This window comes from Myiozetetes cayanensis, unplaced genomic scaffold (assembly GCF_022539395.1).
Source record: "Myiozetetes cayanensis isolate MyiCay16 unplaced genomic scaffold, myiCay2020 scf2-11, whole genome shotgun sequence".
Lineage (NCBI taxonomy): Eukaryota > Metazoa > Chordata > Aves > Passeriformes > Tyrannidae > Myiozetetes > Myiozetetes cayanensis.
Genome location: NW_026087411.1, coordinates 76715458 through 76740507, shown reverse-complemented (window position 1 = coordinate 76740507; position 25050 = coordinate 76715458). Strand labels below are relative to the sequence as shown.

Genomic DNA, 25050 nt, shown 5'->3' with positions numbered 1-25050 from the left:
AGGAAGAAAGGCAGAATTAAAGAAATGCTATTTAAGGTCTAAAGTCAGCGAGATGTATTTTTTTAGGAGATCTGGTCTGGTCTATGACTATGCCCACATGCACTTTTAAGGCAAAATGATACGCTCAAGATATATAAACTGAATCCATATGCAAAATTAGAAGGACACATTTAGCATTTTTTATTTCAGTTAAATATTCCCACTGGTAACTTTGAAGGAGAATAAATAATAAATCATAAGGGGATTCTAAATTTTTGCATCATAGATTAATCTATGAGATTGGTAGGATGTGCATATGTTTTGGGAGGACATGCCTGAAGATCACAGCTTACAGGAATATTTCAAAGTATTTTACCAAGCAGCTGATGCATCTTTTAACTATGTGCTATTGAAGATTATCATGAAAGCTGCTAAAAATGGATGAAACTGTAAGAAGTTGTAATTAGCTATTTTTTTTCAAAAAGGCTCAGCCATGTGCTTTACATGCAATTTTCAATAGAAGGAATACTTTTCAAAATCCAACAACAAGCATGGAAATACCAAAATTTCTCCCCTGTTTAAAAGTTTTTCCTTATTGTTGCCTGAAAGATAGATAAGGTTTGCCTTTGAGGCATCTTATATTCCTGTCAGACTTCTTTTATGTTTGAATCTAGTACAGAAGGAAGGTGTCAAAAGAAATGAAACTCTACGGAGTGTCTAGGGAATGTAAATATTTCTCTTCCTCTACCCCAAGGACTTGTTTGCCCATATTTTGACAGTCCATGAAATCTTTGACACTGAGACCTGTCAAATATTAACAACTTTGCACTGTGCCAAACTGACTCATCATTTACACTTTTATCTTTTCTTTTTTTAACTTTGGTGTTGATAATTCAATAAAAAATTAAAATAACAATTAAAAGAACACTCAAGCCCCCACGTGAAGAACTTTAATTGATACTCTTTCTGACAACTTTTGCACCTGTATGGCTTTTTCCTATGTAATTTCTATATTAATAGATACTCCTGTCAGAAATCAAAATTAACACCCATCTGTTCTATTACTGCTGACCTGTTGCTCTGGATCATATTTTATGCAAACAAGAGTATGGTTAAATCAGCATAATTAACTTGAAAAAGGCAAAGTAGGTCATTAACTGCCATTCAGACTTTTAACAACTTTTTTTGACTGATTAATCATTGCTCTAAGGTCAGAAACCTTAGAATTACTTTTTATTGGAAAAAAAATTCATTCTTTCCATGCTTAAACATAATAAAGTGAAGAGCACATATTAATGATCCAGTTTTACTTGATACTCAGAAAAGAAACCTACAATATCCATGTGGCACAGGAAAGATTTCCATGTAGGTAAAAAGTGAAAGCTCTGCAACTTTTTCATTTTGTGAGAACCATACCAACATTTTATGCATTTATAGTGAAATACATGCGTATGTGTTTGCAATAAGTAATTTTGGTTTTAGTAACACACTAACACACACACACATTCACAAGCAAACAAACCTACATCTTGATTTGACATGTCCCAGTAAGGTCGTTCTCCATAAGACATTACTTCCCACATAACTATCCCATAACTCCACACATCACTGGCTGATGTAAATTTGCGGTACTGAATGGCCTCTGGAGCCGTCCATCTCACTGGAATTTTTCCACCCTATGAAAAAAAACCAACAAAAACAAACAACAAACAAACAGACAAACACACAAAAAAAGGAAGAAGAAGGTTCTCGTTTTTTTTTTCTCCCCAAATTTTTGTATCATCTTCAATAGAATGTGTTTATTTCCATCAACATCAAAAGCAGCACTTATCGACTATGGTTGACCAATTACAGAATTTGCAAGGCTCTCTAAGGAAGTTTAGCCTCTTAAAACACTTGGAACATGAAAACTCAGATAATTGTCTAAGCTAAGTTGGACGTATTTCTTTGGAAGAGCTTATCCCTTCATTGATGCTAAAGGGGTGCTTAGATGTCTGATTTACACTATTCATTTAATTCCTGACTGGTTGAAGGTAGGTGAAGTGAATCTCAACCTGTGCATATAAATCCCATTGACTTGTCATATGTCTACTCTGAAGTCTCAGTCTGACATTTTTAAACCAGGATTCCACTTAGAGCCCAATGGCAGGAGTGACAGCTGTGAACACTGGTGTGGTTTCCTGGATCCCTGTGCCTGCTGGAGCAGATTCCAGGGGCCCCTCCTTCCCTCAGCATGAGAAAATAGGTACAGCGAGGCCCCATGGGTGGGAAAGTGGAGCTGGCTCAACAAAAAGTAAAGAGCACAGTGTGCCTGATGACTATGTATTTAAGAAAAGCGTCCCACCCACAAGCAAGGGAAAATATAGGAGTTGAGCTTTGTCACAGTCTAGCCTCAAGCTAGTCAACCTTTTGGGGAGATAAATCTAGTCTGAAAATCAGTAATAGCCTACAAAGATTTTAATTGACTCACAGTAAATTAGATGATTAAAATTTTTGTGGGTAAAACTTCCTTATTTGTTCAAACAGAAAATCACGAGGAAGGGAATAATGAAAATGCTGTATAAAATGTTTAGAACTTTACCAAATACAAATGTATGTTCTTACAAAAATATTATTTCCTAATTACAGTCGTATTTCTGCAGGGACTCTTCCTTTTGACTGGCTAACATTTCCCAAGCAATTAATGTATTTCTCTTATCTATACTCTCTAGAAGATATGCTGCTTCTTAATAACCACATCTCAAAACTCTGAAAACCCATCAATTTTTCTTACAGTTGTAGTGTAGACAGCCTCTGGATCATCTTCTATAACTCTGGAAAGGCCAAAGTCTGATACTTTACAAACAAGATTGCTGTTGACAAGAATATTGCGTGCTGCAAGATCTCTGTGTACATATCCCATATCGGCCAAATATCTCATTCCAGCAGCAATTCCTCTCAACATTCCCACTAGTTGAATGACTGTAAATTGCCCATCATGTTTCTGGAGGGAAGAAAGGAGCAGCAATTCTTGTTAGTATAGCTGAGAAGAGAAATAAGAATTAGTTTTACATCTTCAGCTTTCTACTTCTTTACTCTTTCTGTGGCAATTCATCCTAGGGCAAAGAAACTTACTTCAAACACAAGTTTTAATTTCTTCTGACATAAAGCAGTAAATCCACTTAAGAAATGTGTGAGTAGTTAATCTACTAATTGTAGCAAAACTTGCTCATCTAAAAAACTATCCATTTTTGTCTAATTCATGGTAAATTGCTTCTAAGGGATTACCTGTTGAAGATTACCTGAAGCTCTTATAGTTTGCTTCTATGCTCTTCATCTCGCAGTGTAATTATTTGTATCAAGAAAATAAGAACTATCTCCTTTTTGGAACCTTAGCTACTGATAATTTTTATTGATAGTTTGGAGTTTATCAAACAATATTTCTGTTCTCTATAGAGTGTTTATACATCATCTCACACTGTATTGCATACCTGGTAAGGAGTCAGAACTGGCAAGTTCAGAACATGCTTAAAAAATGATGAATTGTTGGGAACTTGCATTTCTTCTTCCGTCGTTTGTCTCTTAAACAGAACCACAGTTCATTTAGGGATTCTTTTATTCTGATTTCCATCATGCTGACACAATAAAATTCTGCACCCAAAACGCAGAAGATTGGGCTTCATGTATCAGTGATTTTAATTCCAACTGGTGGCAACAATAAAACCCACTGTGTTTATGCCATATTAAATCACATAAATTCCTAGAATGTCTCCATATGATCTTATCTGATCCTCTCATTTTTGACCTGGTTTTGCTGAAATAACACAGAGAACTGCTAGTATTTGTCAAGCTCCATTTCAGCCTGAAAACCATTTTAATTATATTAATATTGTGCAGGTATACATGTACATATCACATATATAAACCATACTTTTTAAAAGTGTCGTTATGTAATATATGTCACTCTAAATATGTTTATATAACTTTTCATTTTGGTACTCACCCTAAGAAATGCATCTAAGGCCCCATTCTCCATGTATTCTATTACAATCATGACTGGTTTCCCTGAAAGAAAAGAGAAATGGAGTGCCTTTTTTGATAAAACACACGTTATTCCTTTGCAGGACTGAATCGCTGAGACAACGAGCATTTCTGAGCCCTCCAGTACTGTTACTGAGCTCTAATTTCTTAAATATCTTAATGGAATGTGGTCATGATTCACAAAATCGAACCATACAAATCAAAAAGTCAGTGTGTCCTCCTACCTCCTCCTGTGTGAATAGGACTCTGGAATAATGACACTTCAGATAATTTGAAAGGACATAAGAAACCTTATCTCTCTGCATGGTCTTTGAGGCTAAATGAAACTAGAAAAATAATATGTTTCAAAGTACTTCATCTTTTAATCATGCGTACATCTAAATTTTTTTTTCCTCAGGTTGTAGCATAAAGTAAGTATTGTTTTAGTTAGTTACGCATCAGGAGAAAATCCATTAGGAGTGTACAGTCTGTTTATAATTTGAATCTTTGACCATGAATAAGCTTGAGTAATTTCTGCCATGGCATTGTTATTTGACTGACAGATCGAGCTGCTGCTTACCTCTGGTAACAACCCCTTCCAAGTGAACAACGTTGGGATGGTCAAACTGTCCCATGATGCTTGCTTCACACAGGAAGTCTCTCCTTTGCTTTTCAGTGTAGCCAACTTTCAGAGTTTTTATGGCTACTGCAACGTCTCTCTTGCCAGGAAGCTTTAGACGCCCACTGCACACTTCACCAAACTCTCCTAAAATGAAGTAGATCAATGCTGAATTGCTCCAACTATCAATATTTTCCTTAGGCCTTGATTCAACTCACCGCCTAAGTGTGTGTTTAAATCTTGCATGTGATTGCTCATATTTGAAATGGATTACCTTGAATTACTGACCCTTACGGAATAAACACTTCATGTTAACCCAGTCAACAAGACTGTTATTTGAATATTTTAAATTGTTAGCAATTTCTTGCATTTGTTTCAAAATCAGGATATAAAAATGAAGTGCTTTTCATAAGAAAACACTATTATAGAATTACTAATACCATTTCTAAGCGAAAATGTCATTCTGCTCTACATTGTTTCCTTGCTATCTTTAGATCAAATGGCTTTTTTTCTTTCAAGAGTCAGGTCTTGAAGATCTGCTTTTAATTTAGCATCATTATGGTGTTAAATGAAGCATGACATTATTACCTTCAAGCAAGATAATTTACTTTGCAGATTATGAAATGAAAGGTGTGACTTATAACAATTTTGTTACATTAAACAAACATAAGCAAATGCTGCAAGTTTGTAAAAGGTTCTGAACTAACAGACAATGGAACTTGAAGAAGCATGTGATACAAAAGAAGAAACAGCCAGAAAGACTACAAAAAAAACCAGTAACAACCAAATTTGGGAAAGAAGTTACTGGACTCCATCAGACAGGAAAGAGGACGGAAACGTGATATGTGGTGCTGAATGGCAATACATCTACCTCGATATTAATGAGATTATGAACGATTTAAGGATCGTCCCTAGCCTCACAGCTATATAAGAAGAGAAACAAAGTGAGTTATCCAATACTGCAGCCAGGAAGAAAAATATCTTTGTAAATATAGAAGAAAAGGGTAGTAACACATACTGAATAAAGGGGAACATATCTTTAAAGAGAAAGATTCATCGCAAAAGTATTTAATAATCTTGTACTTTGCAAATTCATCTGGAGTATGGGAGATGTAGTTCCAAGGCCCTCCTCCAAATCAAATCAAGTCAGAAACTTATCTCTTGCATACCTGTGTAGCGCCTTAACATTAAGCTCTTATGTATACACAAGTATGCAGACACACCTACATCTAAGACATGTTTTAGGAGGAGTGCTGAAAAAAATGACTGAATGAGGTAAGACACAGAGAGTTTATTAGAGAGTCCTCTTGGGACATAGAACTTAAGTGCACATATACACTGTCAAGATGTCTGGCTGGCAGGGGAGAGAGGTATGCTTGGAAATGGGTCTGAATGCCTGAAGAGATAGATGTTGAAGTGTCCTAATGGATGGGCTCTGAAAAATCTTGTTTAGGACACTGTCAGCATTCAAACACTATGGTTCTCCTGACAGCCCCAAGAGAAGAGGTTGGGGAAAGAAAAAAGCAGTACTTGGGTATCGGTTTTGGAGTTCTCCAGTCAGAAAGGTAGAACTTAGACCATGACTTAATATTTCCAACTGACTTGTCTGGACAAATCTCCACTCAGTATGGCTTGTTTTATGAATCTTATAGGAGGTGACTGCATACAGAATCAAATTCCTCTCCCTACTGCACTATGCTGGCTGAATCAAGGTTAGCTGAAATCAACTCCATATACCTCTGTTAATACTGTGCTGCACCTGAGCTAATTGGCCAGACAAGTGTTCCTGCCTGCACATTATCCTCAACTGCCCTTGGGCACTGAAGTCAAGGTCTAAATAGCCATGTCATAGCTATGAATACCATGAGGCATAGCTGTTACATACACAACAACTAGATGCTCATGCCCTTAGCTTGGTGCCGTAACCTCCCTCCTGCACTTCATTAGCAACATGGATGACTATTAATGAATTCATCACTCACCTCACTCATAACCCCTAGCCTCAAGAACTTACTGAAGAATAACAATTTTCTCTAGCAGTTCTTTGAATTTTTTTTTTTCCACACCGAAAACAAGACATGAGCATAAGTGTGTGTCTGTGATATTTCAGAGCCAGGTAATTAGGATACTTGGCACAGAAGACACTAGGGCTTAACTCCTTTCCAGTTCTCTGTGATCTGATTTTGATTGATTTCCAAAAGCAAATCATGCACACTCCAGCAAACCAGAAACTTGAACTTGTATGTTATGCATTTCAGGCCAGGATGTTAGCCAATGAACTACTTTTATTCCCAAGAAAATAGTATATTCAGCTGAAATGATGCCCAAAAATGAACCGGAAAATATGACAACAAGAGTGGGAATACTGCACAGCCACACAGCCACTAGCTCAGCATGTCAACAAGGCAGAGGCTAAAACAAAGGATGTGTGGTATGAACAACTTAACATAGTGGACACCATATTCCGTATCTGACAGGTGGCCACAGCGGGATGGTAATGAAAATGTTGGCAAGGAAAGCACATATCCCTCATGCAAATTAAGCACAAGCATACTTGCACCGTGTTTGTCTGAGAGACATGGTACTACTCAATAGTTGATGCAGCCAGCATTGCTGATGCACATTGAGATAGCTAAGTGGCTTTTCTGGTGCTGTCACTAAAAGAAATTCCATATTCTTATTTGATGTATGAGTTTCAGCTGCTGCTTTGGGTCTTTAACATTCTGTTTTCCTGGACTGCATTTCATTTCATTCCGGTTTGCTATTTACATTAACAGGTTAAAGCCATAGCTAAATGCCACACACAATATGCTTTCACCATTGCACTTCTAGTCTGAATGACTACTGACACACGTTAGTTATTTTTGCTATTAGTTATACTCATTAAAATCAAGAATAAATTCAACTGCAGTCAACAAAATAACATTCTGGAATTTGTCATAACAGTGAAAATACATTTTAAACTGTATACTGTGCAGCTCAAGTGTTTTCAGCATTTTGTTCAGAAGGCATTGGCAAAATCCAATGGAATATATCTTTGTGCTCTGAACTGTTGCTATACTAGTAGCTTTCTAACTCAGAGCAAAAAATAAAGCTCCACAATTTGTCTATGCTAATCTTGTGTCTTGTGTATTTATTAGAGGAGATGCTGCCATTCTAGCCTCGCAAAAATTCCTAGTTAGCAAGGGCTAAATTCTTATGCTCTTACTCATCTGAAGGAATAATTTGCTCAGTAGTGTGGTTAATTTCAATGCTACTACTCCTTGATTGAGACATGATTCAACATGAGTGGGGTTACTTTGAAAAGGAGTGAATTCTAAGTCTAAAGATTTTCTTACAGGTAAACCAGCTTATTTTAGAGATATTTCTTGTCCTGTTTTTAAATAATACCGCAGTATGTAATTTACAGTGCCAAACTACAGGGTGATTTAGAAAGCATTCTACTAATACTTGTATAAAACAACAGGAAAGCAAATGAACCTTTCCTCCAGGAATCCAAAGTATTTGATATTTTTCTTACCCATGGAAACTTAATTTCACTACATGGAGTAGTGCAATAAAAATGTCATATATCTTATTAATGCAAACAAATGAAACTGCCTTTTTAGAGCATGAACACTATGGCTTAAGTAGGTGGTAGACAGCTCAAGAGGAAGAAAAGCAATGTAGTGCTGAAGCAATTACAATCAGTCATAAGAAGTTAAACAATAACTTTTTGTATTCATAAAATATCAAAAAGAAAAATGGTAGAAGAAAAAACAGCCTTAGGGAAGATTTTGTTATACAGAAACAAGACCTTCCTAGTCTCTATTTAAGATTTTGTGCTGCAATCAGTTTTCCTTATTCACATGAACGAAGCTTCAGAGGTCAAAAAGCCCTCTTGCAAAAGGCAAGTGAGCAGAATTTGCACAAATGCCTAACGTCTTTACTCTGACAGTAAATAATAGGCAGCAAAACTGGCCCACTCCCCCCAGTTCCATTTTTAACAGCAGATACAGGATTAGAAACCAACAAGCTTTCAATGTCAAGCAAGACTTTTAATTTACTCATTTATTTGTTTCTTTTGTTGGGCTTTTCCCCTGTTTGTTCTTTACATTTTAGAAGTGAGTGCAGCTTCACTGCTCTTAACCACTCTAGCAAATGCAAAAAGTTCTTCTATACTTGAGGTATAATTATTTGCCTGTCATTATGATGTATGAGTTTCGATCCCCGCTAAATGGAACAGTTGAATCAGGAAGCCACGGCAGCCTTACCTGCACCAATCACACGCTCAATTTTAATACAAGAGGCATCTAGCTCCTTGGCGAATTGATGGACAGCTCTATTTGGGTCCTCGTAGGTTTCAGGGTCAATGTAGGTTTTGGTGCCTGGAAATTTAACTGTAATGATGTAAGAAAGCATGACTGTGATGAAGCAAAAGCACTTATTGTGCAGTCAGCCCAGGAATTTCATTATGCAGAGTGCTCCTTGGAAGAGTGAACCTGTTTCCACACTGCCTGAGTCAGAGCCGCTCTGAGAAGCAACCTTAGTTTTAGGCATCATCTGCAAGCATGCTGACACAAGTACACAATCCCATCTCTAAAAATGACTAACATCTCCACCTTGAACTAAGTAATAAATATTAAATAGTGCTTAATGGAATAAAATGTAAGGGCTGAGTGGGGGTAAAAACAAAGGTGGGAAGGGGGTACAAGACCAGCAGAGGAGGTGAAAGTTTCTTTTCTGTCTAAGGACAGCTTATCCTTTTGTCCCAGGATGCATAAATAGCATTTCTTCACATTGTTTCTGTCTTCTAGTGAGATTTGAAACATTTCTTCACCTCCTTCAATTTGCCTAAATTACTGAATATAATATATATTTTTTGCAGATTGTGGCAACAGTCAAAGTATTCACAGCACTTAGAAATTATATCCTTAGGTATATTTCTTGCAGTATAATTTGAGCATGTTGTAGTCAACCTGTTGTAGTCAACCTCTAAAGGGATAGGAAGGAAAGTGGTCTCTGTGGCAGCAATATTTCCCCTCTCAAGCTCCTAAGTGAAAAATATGCAGTAACTTGTATTTTGCTTATTCCTTTTTAGTATAACACTTGGTGCAACTCAGGCAGCATAGTGCTCTGGCCAGCATGCAGTTTTTTCCCTTAGTTTGCTAATGATTCAGGTAAATTATTTTTTGCTCTTTTGGTGAAAGTAGAAACTCCTGGTGATAGTAGAGCACCCCTGAAAATCTATTAATCAAGAAATTTTTATGAAATAAATTTGCTCACAAAGATTATACTCTTGAGCTTTAATTAAATCAGTGAATTAAAATTCAATATCAAAATGCAAAAATGTTCCTCTAGTAATTGATGTGCTGATATAAAAGAATAGGAACGAAAGTCAGAAAAAAACATAAATAATTTACAGTTGCTTTGTATTCTTTTAATTTAACATAAAATATTTTAAATTTGAAAATATATTGAAAAATAGCTTAGCAATCATATATATTTGTGTTTCAGATGGTATTAATGACCAAAAACACACAAACCCTCATAAAAGGAAAAAACCTAGAGAAACTGATTGAGTAATCTAATGAAATTTCAACCAGTGAAATTATTTGAAATGTTGCCCAGATGTTATTATCTGCCATATTATGTATTTAAATAGATGTTTTTCCAGGCGTATTGACAATGCTGCCATTTTTAAAAATTATAAATATTTATTTCTTAAAACCAAAAGACATTGGAGTAAATGAGAATAAAGCCATAGGTTGACCAGTTGTAATAATGCTTTTAGGTAACAGGATGGAGAAGGAACCATCCTCTTGTGTTTGTGATGAGGGGTCTGGATTGCAAGTAACCTTACAAATCTCAAGTGGGCCTCTAAAGTTTTTTTATACAAGCTGTAATACAACATTTTGACAGGCCAAGGCTATCCTGGCATAGCAACATGAAATAATGCTGGCCTGCATTTGCAGACATCGTTAGATAAAAACGGAGGAGGAAACCAAATATAAATCTGAATCACTTGACTAAACTCCTCCATTGTAGTTGTATCTTCAATTGTAGCACTTGAGGTCACAGAGAGATGAAGGGAACTGAAATGAAATCTATGATGCAGTGCTTTAAAATCTACATTTAAAAATGGTTCTAAGTTTTTTTTTTGTAAGTGTTTGTTCTACATTACATTTTTGAAAATCCAATCTGGTACCCCAGTGCAGAAGAATGTTGTCTAGATGTTATGGAGCAAAAGGTCACCAAACTGGTGTTCACAGCTCTGTGACCAAAGTGGTGACCACAGCAGTGGGTTCCATCTTATTCCCTACATGGCTATCAAATGAAATTAAATACTACACCTACAACCAACAGATGATGAAAAACTACCTTGGCAAAATGTTACTTCTATTTTGTGCCATGATTTAAAAAAAGATTGTGCATGCCTAATATTCTGACTGATTTGCTGGATAACTAGATTTCTTGAAAGGATAATGAGGGAAATGAACGCTTATAAAGTGTCATAATTTCTGGATCAACTATCAATCATTAAGTAGCAGCTTTCATATTAATTAATTTATATTTTAGTGAAACAAAAACAAATGTCATCAATAATGGAGATAAAGAAAGAAATCATTTAGCTAGCATATTCCTTTTGTTTACATAATAAAATACAAGAATACATAGCTGATCTTTTCCTTCAAGGACATAATGGGTATTTCAAAAGTGAAAACAGGAGCTCTTCTGAAAATGTGAAAAGCTTATAATGCATTATGAGAGGCAAATTTCAAATCCATCACTCCAAGAATAGTAACATTTAAGTAAACTCAGATTTTTGATGAATTCTTTAAAATCAGCTGCATTGCAAAGTGTATTATAAATAATTCTTATCTCATTATTATTTCCCACCTTTCTTGCACAGTTTATGAATTGATTGACTGAAGCTGCAATGATGTCACTACTTAGTTTGACACTCACTGCATTTAAACAATTTAGGTAGCCACACACTCAAACTCAGGGATCAGTTTCCAGCTGATTTTTTCAGGGAAGGAAAGCAAAACAGAACCTTGATCTGATTTTGAGTGGAGCTTTGGCTAGAACTACTCATTTAGAGAGGAGTACACTGAGAAGATGCTAAGAATTTACGAATAGTGGTTACTTCATTCACCATGTGACACTACTTTCTGATAACAGCTCATGACTTTAACATATCGAAAATAAGATAAATCCTATTGCTTTCACCAAAAAAAAGTAAATCTGAAGGATTTAAGCTGCAGCTGCAATTATAGGTAGACAACAAAGGCTACATACAGCATGGCATGACTAAATGGCAAGTTGTACTGATATGAGAGTGATCATGTATGGGAGAAACCCAGGCACTGTTCTGTATCAGAACTTATGTTCAGTTTAACTCTATTATGCAATTTTACAATTATGGTTGCTCAAAATAATTTTGCAGCTTAGTTTTACTGCAACTACTAAGTTAACGACTGTTTCTAAAAGAAATTAAAAAATTTTCAATTTTTAATGCCAAAATGGTACTGCAACTGAAATGAGATAGGGCTAAAATAAGAAATTTTTTTAAACAATATTTGGATAAAAATGAAAGTATTCTTGCATAATCCTTCCTTTACATTTCCCTTACATTTTCAATTGTCATTAACCCAAGAAAGATGTGTTTTATTGAAAGATGTGTTTTCCTAGAGTTCTAGTATAAGTTCAGATGGTAGATGCAGTTTTAATAAGAGAGGTTTTAGGTGCTTCTCTTGGCTAGGCAAGTGATTCTAGAACACAAAACAGTAACAAAGTGGATGCTCTTTCTTTTCATATTAAATATTAAATTTTTAAGGACATTATGTTTTGTAAATATTGATGGTACAGTATTCACAGCAGTAGAAAACAGTTTTTGAGCAGAACAGCTTCATTTTTAGGGTGATGCAGTTACTTACTTTCTTAATCTGAAGTTTGCCTGAGGTAAAACTCATTTAGGCAAAGGTCTCATGAATACTGCACCTCAGAGGGATCATTAGGACAATGTGAAACATATATTCAAAGCAACAAGAAGAAAACAAAAATGCAGAATGAAAACAACAGTGTATCATAGACATGTATAGAAATAAAACCATCTGTGTGAGCAATGTTGTCTTTAATCTGCATTCCTTTTCTGTAGGTCACATTTTTATAGTGTTTAACTTCCTGCTTGTTATTTACACAGTGTTTTTGAATTTCCCATGGCATTGTCTTTCATGGAGTCTTATTTTACTATTGTCTACACTATGGTATTGTCTACACTATTGCAGTTGGGAATTTTTGACAGAGGGGAAAAAAAGCAAAACACTTACAATGAAAGTAAAGTTCTTCATCCCCTTCTTGATCCGCTTTGCTATAGCCACAATGCCTGTAAAGAAAGTAAACCATTAGTTTTACTGGTAAATAATTATTTACTTGTCACATCTAAAGTCCTGACAAAAACAGTTCTGCAGGTTGGAATTTTCAGGCACTGAGCACCTAACTGCTGTAGGCCCTTTGAAACTTTCACCTATAATTCTATTGAGAGTAGAGTTTTAAATAAATCATGAACAGTTGCAATCAAAAGGCTTTTGTATCAAATACCAGCCAGGACAGATCCTAAAGAAAAATTCTAGTTCTGGTGAAAAGCTTCGGCAGATAAAACAGAGGATTAAAAAACTTGAAAGTAGAACACTGTTTTACATGAGGGTATTCTTAAACTTACTGCTGTGTCTCTTTTTCTTGAAAGTAAAGTCATTTAAAGGCTGATCAGATAAAGTGTCAGATTTCTCCATGTGAGAAAACTGAACAGAAAGAAGGACTTTGAGGAGTACAGTTAAAGAACCTGTTAGGGGTTCCTTTCACAGCAAATTTACATAGGACAAAAAGAACATCTTGATTTAAGTGTCTTGCCAAAGTAATAGGACAAACCATATAATTGGTAAGGGAATTTAAATGAAATACTAAAAATTATTTCTGTTTTAGTTTTGCAAGTTACTATCGCAGAACAGACCATGTCTCAAGAGTTCACAAGAGTGGGGGCAGACGTGCTAATGCCCATGAAAGATGCAATACCTTCGTCCGATGATGAAACCAAACACCATGAAGACCAGAATGATGGTTCCTGCCACAGCAACCACAGCTATGATAATAACAGGATTCTGTTCACTGGAAACAGCTGTGGCTACAAACAGAGCACAGAGAAGAGATGAGTTAAAAATTAATCCCTACAAAGGGACTGCAAAAATTTAAGTCAATCACCATGAATTGTAGATTGTCTACTGTTGCAGACTGCTTTTATCTGAAAGTATTATATTGATAATATTACTTTAAAGAAAGGCCTTCATTGGAAATTTAACCCAATGCTGTATGAGTAAATAATTGTCTACACTGAATAAAAAGGAGGCAAGTTGGAATTTCCTTGGCCAAAGCAGTACAGCCATTAGCTGAAAGCCAGCATCGCTAGCACCAGTCACTTCTACTCCCTCCTACTGCTGTGTTGCCTTCTGTTTTGCTCAGTTGTTGACTCCCTCCTAAGAGGTAAGACCTGGATATTCCTGTAAGGAGGTACAATAGGGAAGTAATCCCTGAAAAACTCTGCTTCAAGCTTCCCCTCTAAAGCTCCTTGATAGGACTTTGATGGTTTCCAAGAAAATAGTGTCTTAATTCTAAGAAAAATGTTTGAGCTGAAACTCTATTAACACAGCTTATCTAGTTAGAACATTTCAATCTCTTACTGTTAATAATCATTGTAAATAGCTATTATTACTTATCGTTTGTTTCTGTTAGCAACAAAAAGGTGCTTCCACATATACAAAACGGATTCCTCCATGCTTCAGAGAATTTACGTGCTAAAATAGCCCCATATTATTTCTCTTTTCATTAATATATGCCAATTCTATTAATATATGCAAATATATGCATGGCACATTAATGTAAACTGAGTATGTAAATACTTAGCCTGAGAAACCTTGAGGTTTGTTAAATACATTGCTTGCCTGACATCTACTAAGGGTGGCCATGTACTCAGCTGTATTAAACAAGAACAGTGCTACTGAACTCTGTGGGGCTGTGTTGATTTGTAAGTGAGGATCTAGACCAGCAGATGGACAGAGGAGGAGACATCAGGCACATGGAATCATACAATCATAAAGTCATAAAATTATTAAGGTTGGAGAAGACTTCCAAGATCAAGTTGGCCTCAGCCCATTGACTCAGATCCCTCTGCAGATCTTTCCTGTACTCCAGCAGATCAATGCTCCCATCCAACTTATTTTCATCTGCGAACTTACTGAGGGTGCACTTGATCCCCTTGTCCAGATCATTGATTCTATTCTGCTCCTTGTCTCTGTCTACAAGCTAAGAGGGCTAGTTGCCTTGAGGATAACCAGTCTTACTGCTGCAGACTGAGGCAAAGAAGGCATTCAATACCTCAGCCTTTTCCTCATCCTTGGTTACAATGTTTTCCTCCACATTCAAAAAAGGATAGAGATTTTCCTTGGCCCTCTTTTTGTTGTAATGTATTTATAAAAACACTTTTAATTATCTTTCACAGCAGGGGCAGATTCAGTTTTAGCTGAGTCTTTGCCTTTCTAATTTTCTTTCTACGTGACCTAATGACATCCTTGTAGTCTTCCTGAGTTGCCTGCCCTTTCTTCCAAAGGTCATAAATTCTTCTTTTTCCTGAATTCCAGTGAAAGCTCCTTATTTAGCCAGGCAGGCTTTTCTTCCCTGCTGGTTCATCTCATAGGGACAGCTTGCTCCTTTGCCTTTAATGTTTCCTTCCTAAAGTATGTCCAGCCTTTCTGGACCCTTTTGTATTTAAGGGTTGTTTCCCAAAGGACTCTGAACCAGTGTTCTGAACAGGTCAAAGTCTGCCCTCTGGAAGTCCAAGGTAGATGTTTTGTTGACCCCTTTCTTTACTTCATCAAGAATTGAAAACTCAATCATTTTGTGGTGGATATGCCCAAGACAGCTGCCAACCACATCTTCCACCAGCCCTTCTCTGTTCATAAAGAGCAGGTCTAGCAGGGCACTGTCCCTGGTAGGCTTCCTTACAATCTGTGTCAGGAAGTTATCTTCCACACACTCCAGGAACTTCCTAGACAGCCTCCTCTCCGCTGTGTTCAGTTTCCAGTAGACATTTAGCAAGTTAAAGTCTCCCACAACAACAAGGCCTAGTGATTGTGAAACATCATCCAGCAACTTACAGAATAGTTCAGCTGACTCTTTATCCCAGTTGGGTGGTCTACAACAGACGCCCACTAGGGTGTATTCCTTGCTAGCCTTCTCCCTGATTCTTACCCATAGGCACCCAACTTTATCATCACTGTCATTGAGCTCTATAGAGTTGAAACACTCCCTACCATACAGAACTACCCCACCACTTCCCTCTCCTCTCCTGTCCCTTCCTAAGAGTTTACACCATCCATTGCAACACTCCAGTCATGCAAGTCATCCCAAGTTTCTGTGATGGTGACTATGTCATAGCTTTCCTGATGCATGATGGCTTCCAGGTCCTCCTGTTCGTTATCCATGATGCGTGCATTGGTGCAGATGCACTTCAACTGGGCTATCGATTTCACCCCCAACACTGGCATGCTGCCCTTAGCTCATCTCTAGCAAGCTTGGTCTTATCCCTTTCCCCCCCTTCAAACCTAGTTTAAAGCTCTGTCAATCAGCCTGCCCAACTCACAGACTAGAATCCTTTCTCCCCTTTTAGACAGGTGATTCCCATCTGTCTCCAGCAGGCCTGGTGCCAGGTAAACCACCCCATGGTCGAAATGGAGCAGACAGGTGAAAGAGAACAAAAAAAAAAAAAAAAAAAGGAAACTAAACTAATAGCTGGTTAACTAAATTGTAGGTGGTATGACAATTACTACTGGCAGTGGTATGGGTTCCTGTTGCAGACTTCAGAGGTTCCCATAGAAACAAATAAATCATTTTTTTCTTGGGAGAAGTGAGCCAATCAACATGATTTATTTTGGCACTGACACTGACCTGTACCGACTGTTCTCCCTCCCCCCACCCCAAAACAAACCCCTTATTATACTACACAGATTTAGAATAATCTACACTAGAGGAAAATTACACACACATAGACATCCCCTTAAATTTTATTTCCTAAAGAAACTCTGTATTTTTTTATATTCTACCTAATGCAGTTGAGAAAGGTCACATTATTAATATTACTCTTTACCTGAAAAGAACGAAGGCTTATCTTTGAGTAACTACAACTTTCTGAGATACCAAGGTCAGTAGGATGCTTCTGCAGGCTTGGCAGAAGCTTGGCAGCATCCCACTCATGGTACTTCTAGGAAATCAGTGTTAACTGTCTTGTGCATGAGTGCAGGTGCATAAGTAATACTCAGTTCCTATAACACAATCAGGCCATCAGAACACACAATCCCAAAGAATGTCAAATTTCTGTAAAATACAGCATTTAGTTAAACTGTTCCCTTCTCTCTTTGAACTTCAGTGCAAACCTCACTTGGAAGTGAAGAAGAGGTAGCATTCTGTCACAGTGGCCAGGGTGTGAAGCTTCATCCATCAAAAATGTTTGGAAAAATCCCCAGCCTAGCCTGTCATCTAATCCAGTAGCCAAGATGAGAGCATAGAGGCTGACATATGTGAGTGGGTTGCTCTGTGTAACTGCCTCACAGATTTTGGAAACTGGCACATTCTGAAAGCAAGCAGAGGATGCTTTTTGGACTCTGGAAAATGTTTGGGACACGGTACACTGGCCAACTGGTAAGATAGGTGGGATGCAATGTATTATATGATGCGATTTTACATCTTTAAAAAAACCCATGGTTTGATTGTGGGCGTGGCCTGGTACGAATTCAGTGAAAGCATTCTAAGATATTTGACTCTGTTCAGGTACTCTGCTGATCCTCTCTTCCGTGTGATGAACTCTGTTAGTGTAAGGGTAAAACAGAACCCAGTTTCTGGAATGATCTCTGTGGTTTGGCAGAAATAAAGATGTTAGAGTGTTCTTAGAGGGATGATTTTGTGATCCAGAAGACCCTTTCAGGGAGTGCCTTGCATGGTCACTGGTGTCACTGGTGCTGCTCCAATGGTGATGACAGGGAATCAGCAGCAGGACAGAGAAGTCTGTCCTTAACTCTGCTTAAACTGTGCTCAAACACATGGGGTGAGACAGGGAGCTTGTATGTGGGCTGATATCTGATCTGTTGCTATGATATGTGCACATCCAATGCACAGTGCCTAATTTAATGAAAAACACCTTTTAAATACATGGTTGTAGTGATGGAGAATGGATATATAAACACCTTGGACAATTTAAAATGTATATCAGCTGAAAATGCTGTGCTGCTGCTCCAGCAACCTTTCAGCACACAAGCAACCCGAAAGTATGATTTGTAAAAAAAAATTTCTGGTGAAGTCCATCGTGAAAGCTTCAATGATAATTGGAGTCATGTACACCAAATATTTCTTTCGTAAATATGCCTTCATAAATATGCTTTATGCCTTCTATAAAATTGTGTAATATTGTTATTTCAGACATTAAAAATAAATTATACATATGCATACTGTTTTGGTTTGTTTGATTTAAACTGATTCATGTTAAAAGGAAAAAGTAAAGACTTTGTCATGCCAGGTTGTGTTGAGTACTTTTACTTTAAGAGTGAGAGCCATAACAAAGTCAAAGATTGGACACAAAGACCTCAAAGGTCTTTTCCAACCTAATTGATTCTGTGATTCTGTAAGTGAAAAAATCTGCTTCAATTACAAAAACCACAGGATCATCTTTAGGTCCACTGGCCATAAGCCATTTAACTTGACTTTTAAATACTTTAGTGAACCAAGAGATAAAATTGCCACTTAAGTGATATTCTATGCATTTGTGTGTTTTTCCTGAGGGATTTCTGTCTCTGATAACCAGACAACAAAAAATACAATGACTAGAGTAATTGACTTGAACTGTGGCAAACACAGTATATAATAGAAATACTTTGATTTTAAAAAGCATGTTTACTTCATAATTATGAAATTTTTACATAAATATTTATGCAAAACCCACATATATGAAATGCTCCAATACAGGCTATGTTCCAACAAATATCCTATGTTCCATACAGGATATGTTCCAATAAAATATGTATACTTTACATATCAGTAATATTATAATGGATGTTAGTTCTTCAAATAGTGAAAGGTGGCTATGCAGTTTCTGCCACAATTCAGAAAATGAAGCATGATACAAAGATCTACTTAATTAACAGCATCAACCAAAAGTGCCAACCAGTTAAGTATCAGGAGAAATCCACGCAGGCAACATGACTACCAACTGTGATGGTCATTATATATTCTTGCATAATATATGTGCATATTTTCCTCTTGAAACACTTAGAAATTTTTAAAAGCTGCATTCAGAAATCCACTGGAATAATGAGGAGATAATGCCTCCAAACTGTGGCATAATACTGGTTTAGTGTTCAACAGTACAGTACTTCACTTGAGGCATATTTCTTAAAAATGATCCAATAAATGTCTTCATTTAAAATGCTAACAAAAGACTAATTTGATTAGTCCACAAGTTTTCATAAAGCTATAAATAAAATATGAGAAACAAATACTTTCATGTAAAAGTATTTTAGAAGAATTTAATGAGATTTACTATCTTTTTACCAACAATTATTTCTGAAAACTGTATATGGGAAATTGTGGAAGCTTATCCTTGATATGAATTATATTTTATAACGTCATCTCAAGTTAACGGAAAATATGACACTTTTAAAATTTTCTTTAATGAAAACACAGGACATTTTACATGGCATCTCAAAACACAAAGCTGGTTTGTGATTAAAAAAAACCTGCTGTGTATGCTGGCAAAGCATCTTTCTGGTTTATATGCATTTTTTCACCACCTGAGTGAGAAAAAGGGTACAGGAGCTTGGTCAGTGATGCATTTATTATAGGATTTCCTAATCTTCCATATGTTGACCAAACTCCAGTCAATACTGTTTACCTCTGAAATTATCATTGCTAATCTTAGCAGCTACCAGAATGCTTACATTTAGTTTATAAAAAATATGCAGATAATTAAGGAAATGTTGGGGAAACATTTTGAAAAACTAATTTTAAACCACTATGGACAATAAATTAGCTAATTAGCAGAAACTTATGACTGATTATGACAGACTTTTAATTTGTTTTCCAGAAAACTACTCAAAATAAGAAATTACTTCTGGCTGTACCTTAGGTTCCCATTCTGCAAAATGGGGATTCTGCTACTGACTCTTCCAAAAGCAGAACTCTACAGATGGAAAGTACGCTATTAGACACAGAGCTAATAATATTAGTAATAACAGCTTATTGCTGCTATTATGGTAATTACTATTTCAATTATGTCTATTAGATATGCAGTATTATTCGTTATTTATAGTTTTTATATTCTGTGTGAAACTAAGGTGGAATCAAGACCTAACAACTGTGTTTTAAGAATGCCCACAAATTGTTCAGGCGACACCTGGCTGCAATTAATAAGATGCAATAATGTGTGTCTGCCCCTTAGACATGCTGCATGGAATGCAGAGAGGGTACGGCATCCATACCCTTTGAGTTTGTAGGCTGTGTATTCCCAGCTCCAATTCTGGAGCAAATGTTCCAAAACAGGGTAACCAAATTTGGGTCTGCAGCAGAGTGGTGGAGGTGCCAGGAACACAGACAGTTCCCGAGAATGGGCTCACAGCTGCCAGGTCTCACTGATGGAAGAGTTTGTTTCTGAAGACGCAAAATGTGGAAGGTTTTCTCTAAACATGCATGCACTACACTGGTGAGTAAAAAAGGTATCACTATGATTTTTAGGCAAATAAGGGCACAATTCATTGCCAATGAATTCAAAATATGCTAAAGATGGATTTAAAGCTTAAACAAGACACATACATACACAAAATTACCAAATTATTTTTCAGGAAATCAAATGGAAAAAATGACCCAGAGAAGCCTCTGTGGGTTGAAATCTCCTCCTTCCTTCTCCCCAGTTACAGAAGAATCTAGTTGAGTTATTCAGCTCATCACTACTCACTTCTTATTTGGGGTGAAAGAAGTGTGTATTTGAATTTAAAAAAAAAAAAAAAAAAAGTCTTTATGTTAGAAGGACAGCAGAGGAGATGAATCTGATATACTACAAATCTCCTCCAGACAGTTATAAGACTAATTTTCAGTTCTATAGTAAAACAAATTATTGAAGCTCATCCTTCAAAGTACAATTACAAAAATCCACATTCTTGTATAACTGCATTCCTTCTAATTGTAATTATACTGCTTAAAACGCCTTTCTTGCTTTACTTACTACCTCTACAGAAAGGGTTAGTTTCCTGTAAACCTAATTGCTTACCTGTGGCTTCCTCCAGTGTGGCAACATCCAGTCTAGGGCTGTAATTTCCATAACCAGCAGCAGTAAAAGCACGAATCTGGAAAACATACACTGTTCCTGGCTTTAGGTTATTAATAGAAGCTGAAGTGGACTTGGTTTTCAGTGTTGAATAGGTCCTCTCCCTTTGATCCTGGAAACAATAAGACAAAGATTAAATGACATTTACAGATCAGATTTTATCATGGTTGCACAACAGCAACTGACAGCCAGCCTGGGCAGTTTATTTCAATTTGCTGAATGCTCTTTTCCCCAAACATAAAAAATAAAGCATACTCTGTAGAGTATTAGAAAACATTGTCAATGCAATGAAGAGCTCTAAGTGTAACATAAAATTCAAATGGGATGCTCACATTGTTGCTCATAAAACATACAGACAAAAAATGATTGCTTTTTTAGCTCTGATTACATTTAGTGAAATTTTGATGAGAAATAATGCAGATTTCCAGGGGAATCTGTAGGGTCTAAACAGTTCAAGGACAGGGAAATTTGCTCTTTCATGGTAAGAACATGACAAACATATAGCTGTGCAACCTGTCTTCAGTCTGCATTAACCTGGTTTTTGTTGTCAGCTTTTTCTTATTTCTGGAGTACCTCAAAGTTATCATGAATGAAGTCCCAGACATCGTGAAATGAATGGCAACACTCCAGCTGACATCATTACTTTGACATTTTACTCTTCCAACACCTTTAACAAATACAATATTGCCAATGTATAATTGGTTGGATTTTGTACAATTTCTGAGGTCCTTAGCTCAGTTTTCACTTTAGATTTTTTCCCTTTGGCTTTTAGTCTTTTCTCCGTTTTAGACTCTATGTTAAAAAGGAGAACTCAGGGAAAGAAGCTCAGTATGACATTCCCCAAATTTAAAGCTGTAAGATTACAAACCCTATGAGTAATAACTCACTTTCAAATAGTACAAAAGCTGTATCACAGATCATTACAGTATTCAAAAAGCCCTACTTATTCATCACATTTACTGACACAGATTATCTTTCAGCATAGATATGTGCAGCCCTGTTGATTTTTGGTGGCAGATGCAACCCTGATTTGAAGGGCAGAAGAGATGAATTAACCAACCATCTGAGTGCACCACATGACCAGAGAAGCATGAGCTGTACGCAGCAGTGCTAATGAGACAGATACAGAGGGAAGGAATAAATTTGTATTCATTTCAATAGTACTTCACCAGCTAAAATTTATGGAGAACCTTCCCCTTTGCAGTGAGTAAAGCAGCAAAGGCTTTTGGTGAAATACAAGGTTAAACAGAACATATATGATTTCTTTTCTGAGATTCAGTAATGGCTTTTCCTTGTTCTTGCCCAGTCAATTATTTGAGCAAGCCTCAATAGTCTTGGCTAGTAACAACTTTTTCATATCTTCTCCAAGAGGATTTAAATCGTCTGTAAGTGAGGACCATGGTGGAATGTGTGTTGGTATGTGAGAAAGAACAGGAATGCTTGAGAGACGAGAAACAAGTGTAAGGAAACCATAAACAGGTTTGGGACTGTAATTCACAGTGGAATTTCAGAGTTTGGGTTTTGATGCATAAATAAGACTTATTTGAATTGCCAACAGTTCTTGCATTCAAAATAAATAAATAACAAAGAAATAAAAATAACCTGCGATAGAAATCTCACAGGACAGGCTTACTTTGGAGATTTCAGGCAGTTTCCATTCCAGTCCTAGCCAGAAGTGAGAGGTGGAAAAAACCACTTATCAGAGTATTTCAGAAGGACAGAAATGTTTGATTTAATTTGGCTCTAAAGGGATCTGAAAGTTCAGATCTTTTTTTTCTTTTCTTTTAAACTGGTAGAACAAAACTTAAGCAGCCTCTCTCATTCTGAGTAAGATTAGGGAGTTCTTTTAAAGCTGAACTTCACTATTTTGGAAGGAAGACAGACATTTAAGTATTTGTGCAAAAATTGTCTCAGTTAAAGATATATAGCCCAGTTTATCTGTGACTGTAGAATGAGCTTTGCATTGTCTTATTAATTTCACTGTAATAAGGACAATACTAGGAGATTTCCTTCTATTACAAAAGAACTTTAACATCAGTTCTTCTCTTTGCAAACACAGCAAACTGGCAATGAAATTCTGCTGGTTATTTAAAGTAACATGAATATATAGGGAAAATAATATTCTAAAAGCCACATTCTAAAAGCTATCACTGTCCAAAAAAATAGTATATTGATAATTTTTCTGTTATTTTACACTACATATTTAAATTATTTATTGTATTTAAACAGATTAGAAACTGCTCTGTATATTAAAAAAATTCCAAGGTTTTGGTTTGCTTTTTTTTTTTTCTTTTTGTGCAGAGGACAGTTTTGCCCTTGTAAATATGTAAACTTTTTTTAAATATATGAACTTTAGTTATGTGTGTATGCACACACAAATGCTGTCAGAACAAATATTACCTGCTAAAATTAGTAAAAATTCTTTAAAATACTTGTTTAATTAATAAAATTTCTTTAGAAGACTTGTTTAATTATCTTTACAGTTATGATAAAATTTTGTCATAAGTCTTTAGAGCCAACAACTTAAACTGGAAGTTAGCATTAACAAATAAACATAGTATTGCTTTCCCAAATCACATAAAGATCTTTTGATAAGTATATTTGTGTAATTCAATACTGAAAATCAAATATGACACAAGAGCTTAGATCCAATCTGGTCTGAATTTGCCTAATTCTGTGTTACCTAAACTGACATGGTCTTTTTTGATATAGAGGTACTATTAACTTGTTTGCAAACATAAAATGTCTTCATGAGGGATCACAAAGGGGCTCCTTTGTTAATTCTTTTTTTTTTACTTTAATTTGTTCCTTGTTTTTCACAGAATGTTTTATAAAAATTAACAGTATCTCATGTTATGCAGTCAATTTCCCAGGGAATCTAGAGTAGACACACTTAGTCAGGGTCCCATGACAAACATATAGCTGCACAACCTGCCTTCACTCTGCTTTCATCCACCTTACGGTTGTCAGAATTTTTTTATTCTGAAGTACTTCAAAGTTATCATGAATGAAGCCTTAGACACGCTGAAATGAATGGCAAAACTCCGACTTGACATCAGTAGGATTGCAATTTCACTCTACCAGAAACAGCGATCACTTCATCTACTATTGAAAAGCAGCCTTCAATTCATTATTGTGCTGAGAGAACAAATGAAAAATAAATTTCACAATGCTGGTCTTTTTTTAAAGGACAAATAAGAAATATTTATTTGCTGAAACCATAGGAAGTGTTTTGGAAATTTTCAGACATCAAGTCGAAGCTGCCCAGCTCATATGGAAATACGAAATGCAGTCAGGAGTTGTATTTGATACACCATCTCAAGAGTAGAGTTACAGTGATACAGAGGGATGTGAAACAAGCTTCAAACACGGTGTAGAGGAGACAGCTAAACAACAGTATACCAGTAAAATATCCAAGCCCAACCTAACAATTTTTAAAAAAGGAAAAAAAAAGGCAGATATCAAGAGTATATTTCATTTTTAGTATGCCAAAATACAATATATGAGACATATGATAGCAATAATAATTGCAGGATTTAGCTAGTTATTAAAAATAAACAAAATCACCGACTTTGGAGAGACAGGATAGTTGATAGCTGATGCCTTTAACACTGTTTCACAACACAGCAAGCCAAGATAAAGCAAACAACACATTGCTGTACATTACAGATAATCTAAGCACTTACTTTCTCATAATACTTGATTTCATATTCAGTAATGACTCCATTGGGATGTTCTGGTTCCTGCCAGGAAAGCTCCACGCTCCTCTGCAGCACTCTTTCTTTCATTACTCCACTAACTTGCGAGGGAGCTGTTTGGACAAGATGTGTCAATAAATAAAAAGCAAATTTGTTGGGTGCCTAAAATCAAATGTCATTACTGATCCACCCCATACTGAGCCACTTTCATTAAGGTAAAAGAAAGCACCTTTTCATAACTCACAATACAAAGCTAATGAATATTCAAGCGGTACCGTATTACTGTTCATGAACTTAGAGTAGAAATTGAACTAAAGTGCAAACAGCAAAAAGTGGTATTTTTCAAGTTAGTGAAA

The 25050-nt window shown here is 36.2% G+C and overlaps 1 protein-coding gene across 6 annotated transcripts in view; it reads right to left on the bottom strand.

The window, feature by feature from the left end:
* Positions 1-25050, bottom strand: part of EPHA7 (EPH receptor A7) — a 195701-nt gene that overhangs the window by 52062 nt on the left and 118589 nt on the right. For 4 of the 6 annotated variants that reach the window (XM_050316510.1, XM_050316513.1, XM_050316508.1 and 1 more), the window contains exons 6-14: positions 24683-24807; positions 20940-21108; positions 13652-13760; positions 12910-12965; positions 8851-8976; positions 4559-4744; positions 3962-4023; positions 2753-2962; positions 1506-1655 (exon numbers count right to left, since the gene is read on the bottom strand). In XM_050316510.1, coding sequence (XP_050172467.1) covers positions 1506-1655; positions 2753-2962; positions 3962-4023; positions 4559-4744; positions 8851-8976; positions 12910-12965; positions 13652-13760; positions 20940-21108; positions 24683-24807 — 1193 coding nt within the window. The remainder of the gene's footprint in view (positions 1-1505; positions 1656-2752; positions 2963-3961; positions 4024-4558; positions 4745-8850; positions 8977-12909; positions 12966-13651; positions 13761-20939; positions 21109-24682; positions 24808-25050) is intronic. The other 2 variants (XM_050316511.1, XM_050316509.1) reach the window with 1 other exon arrangement.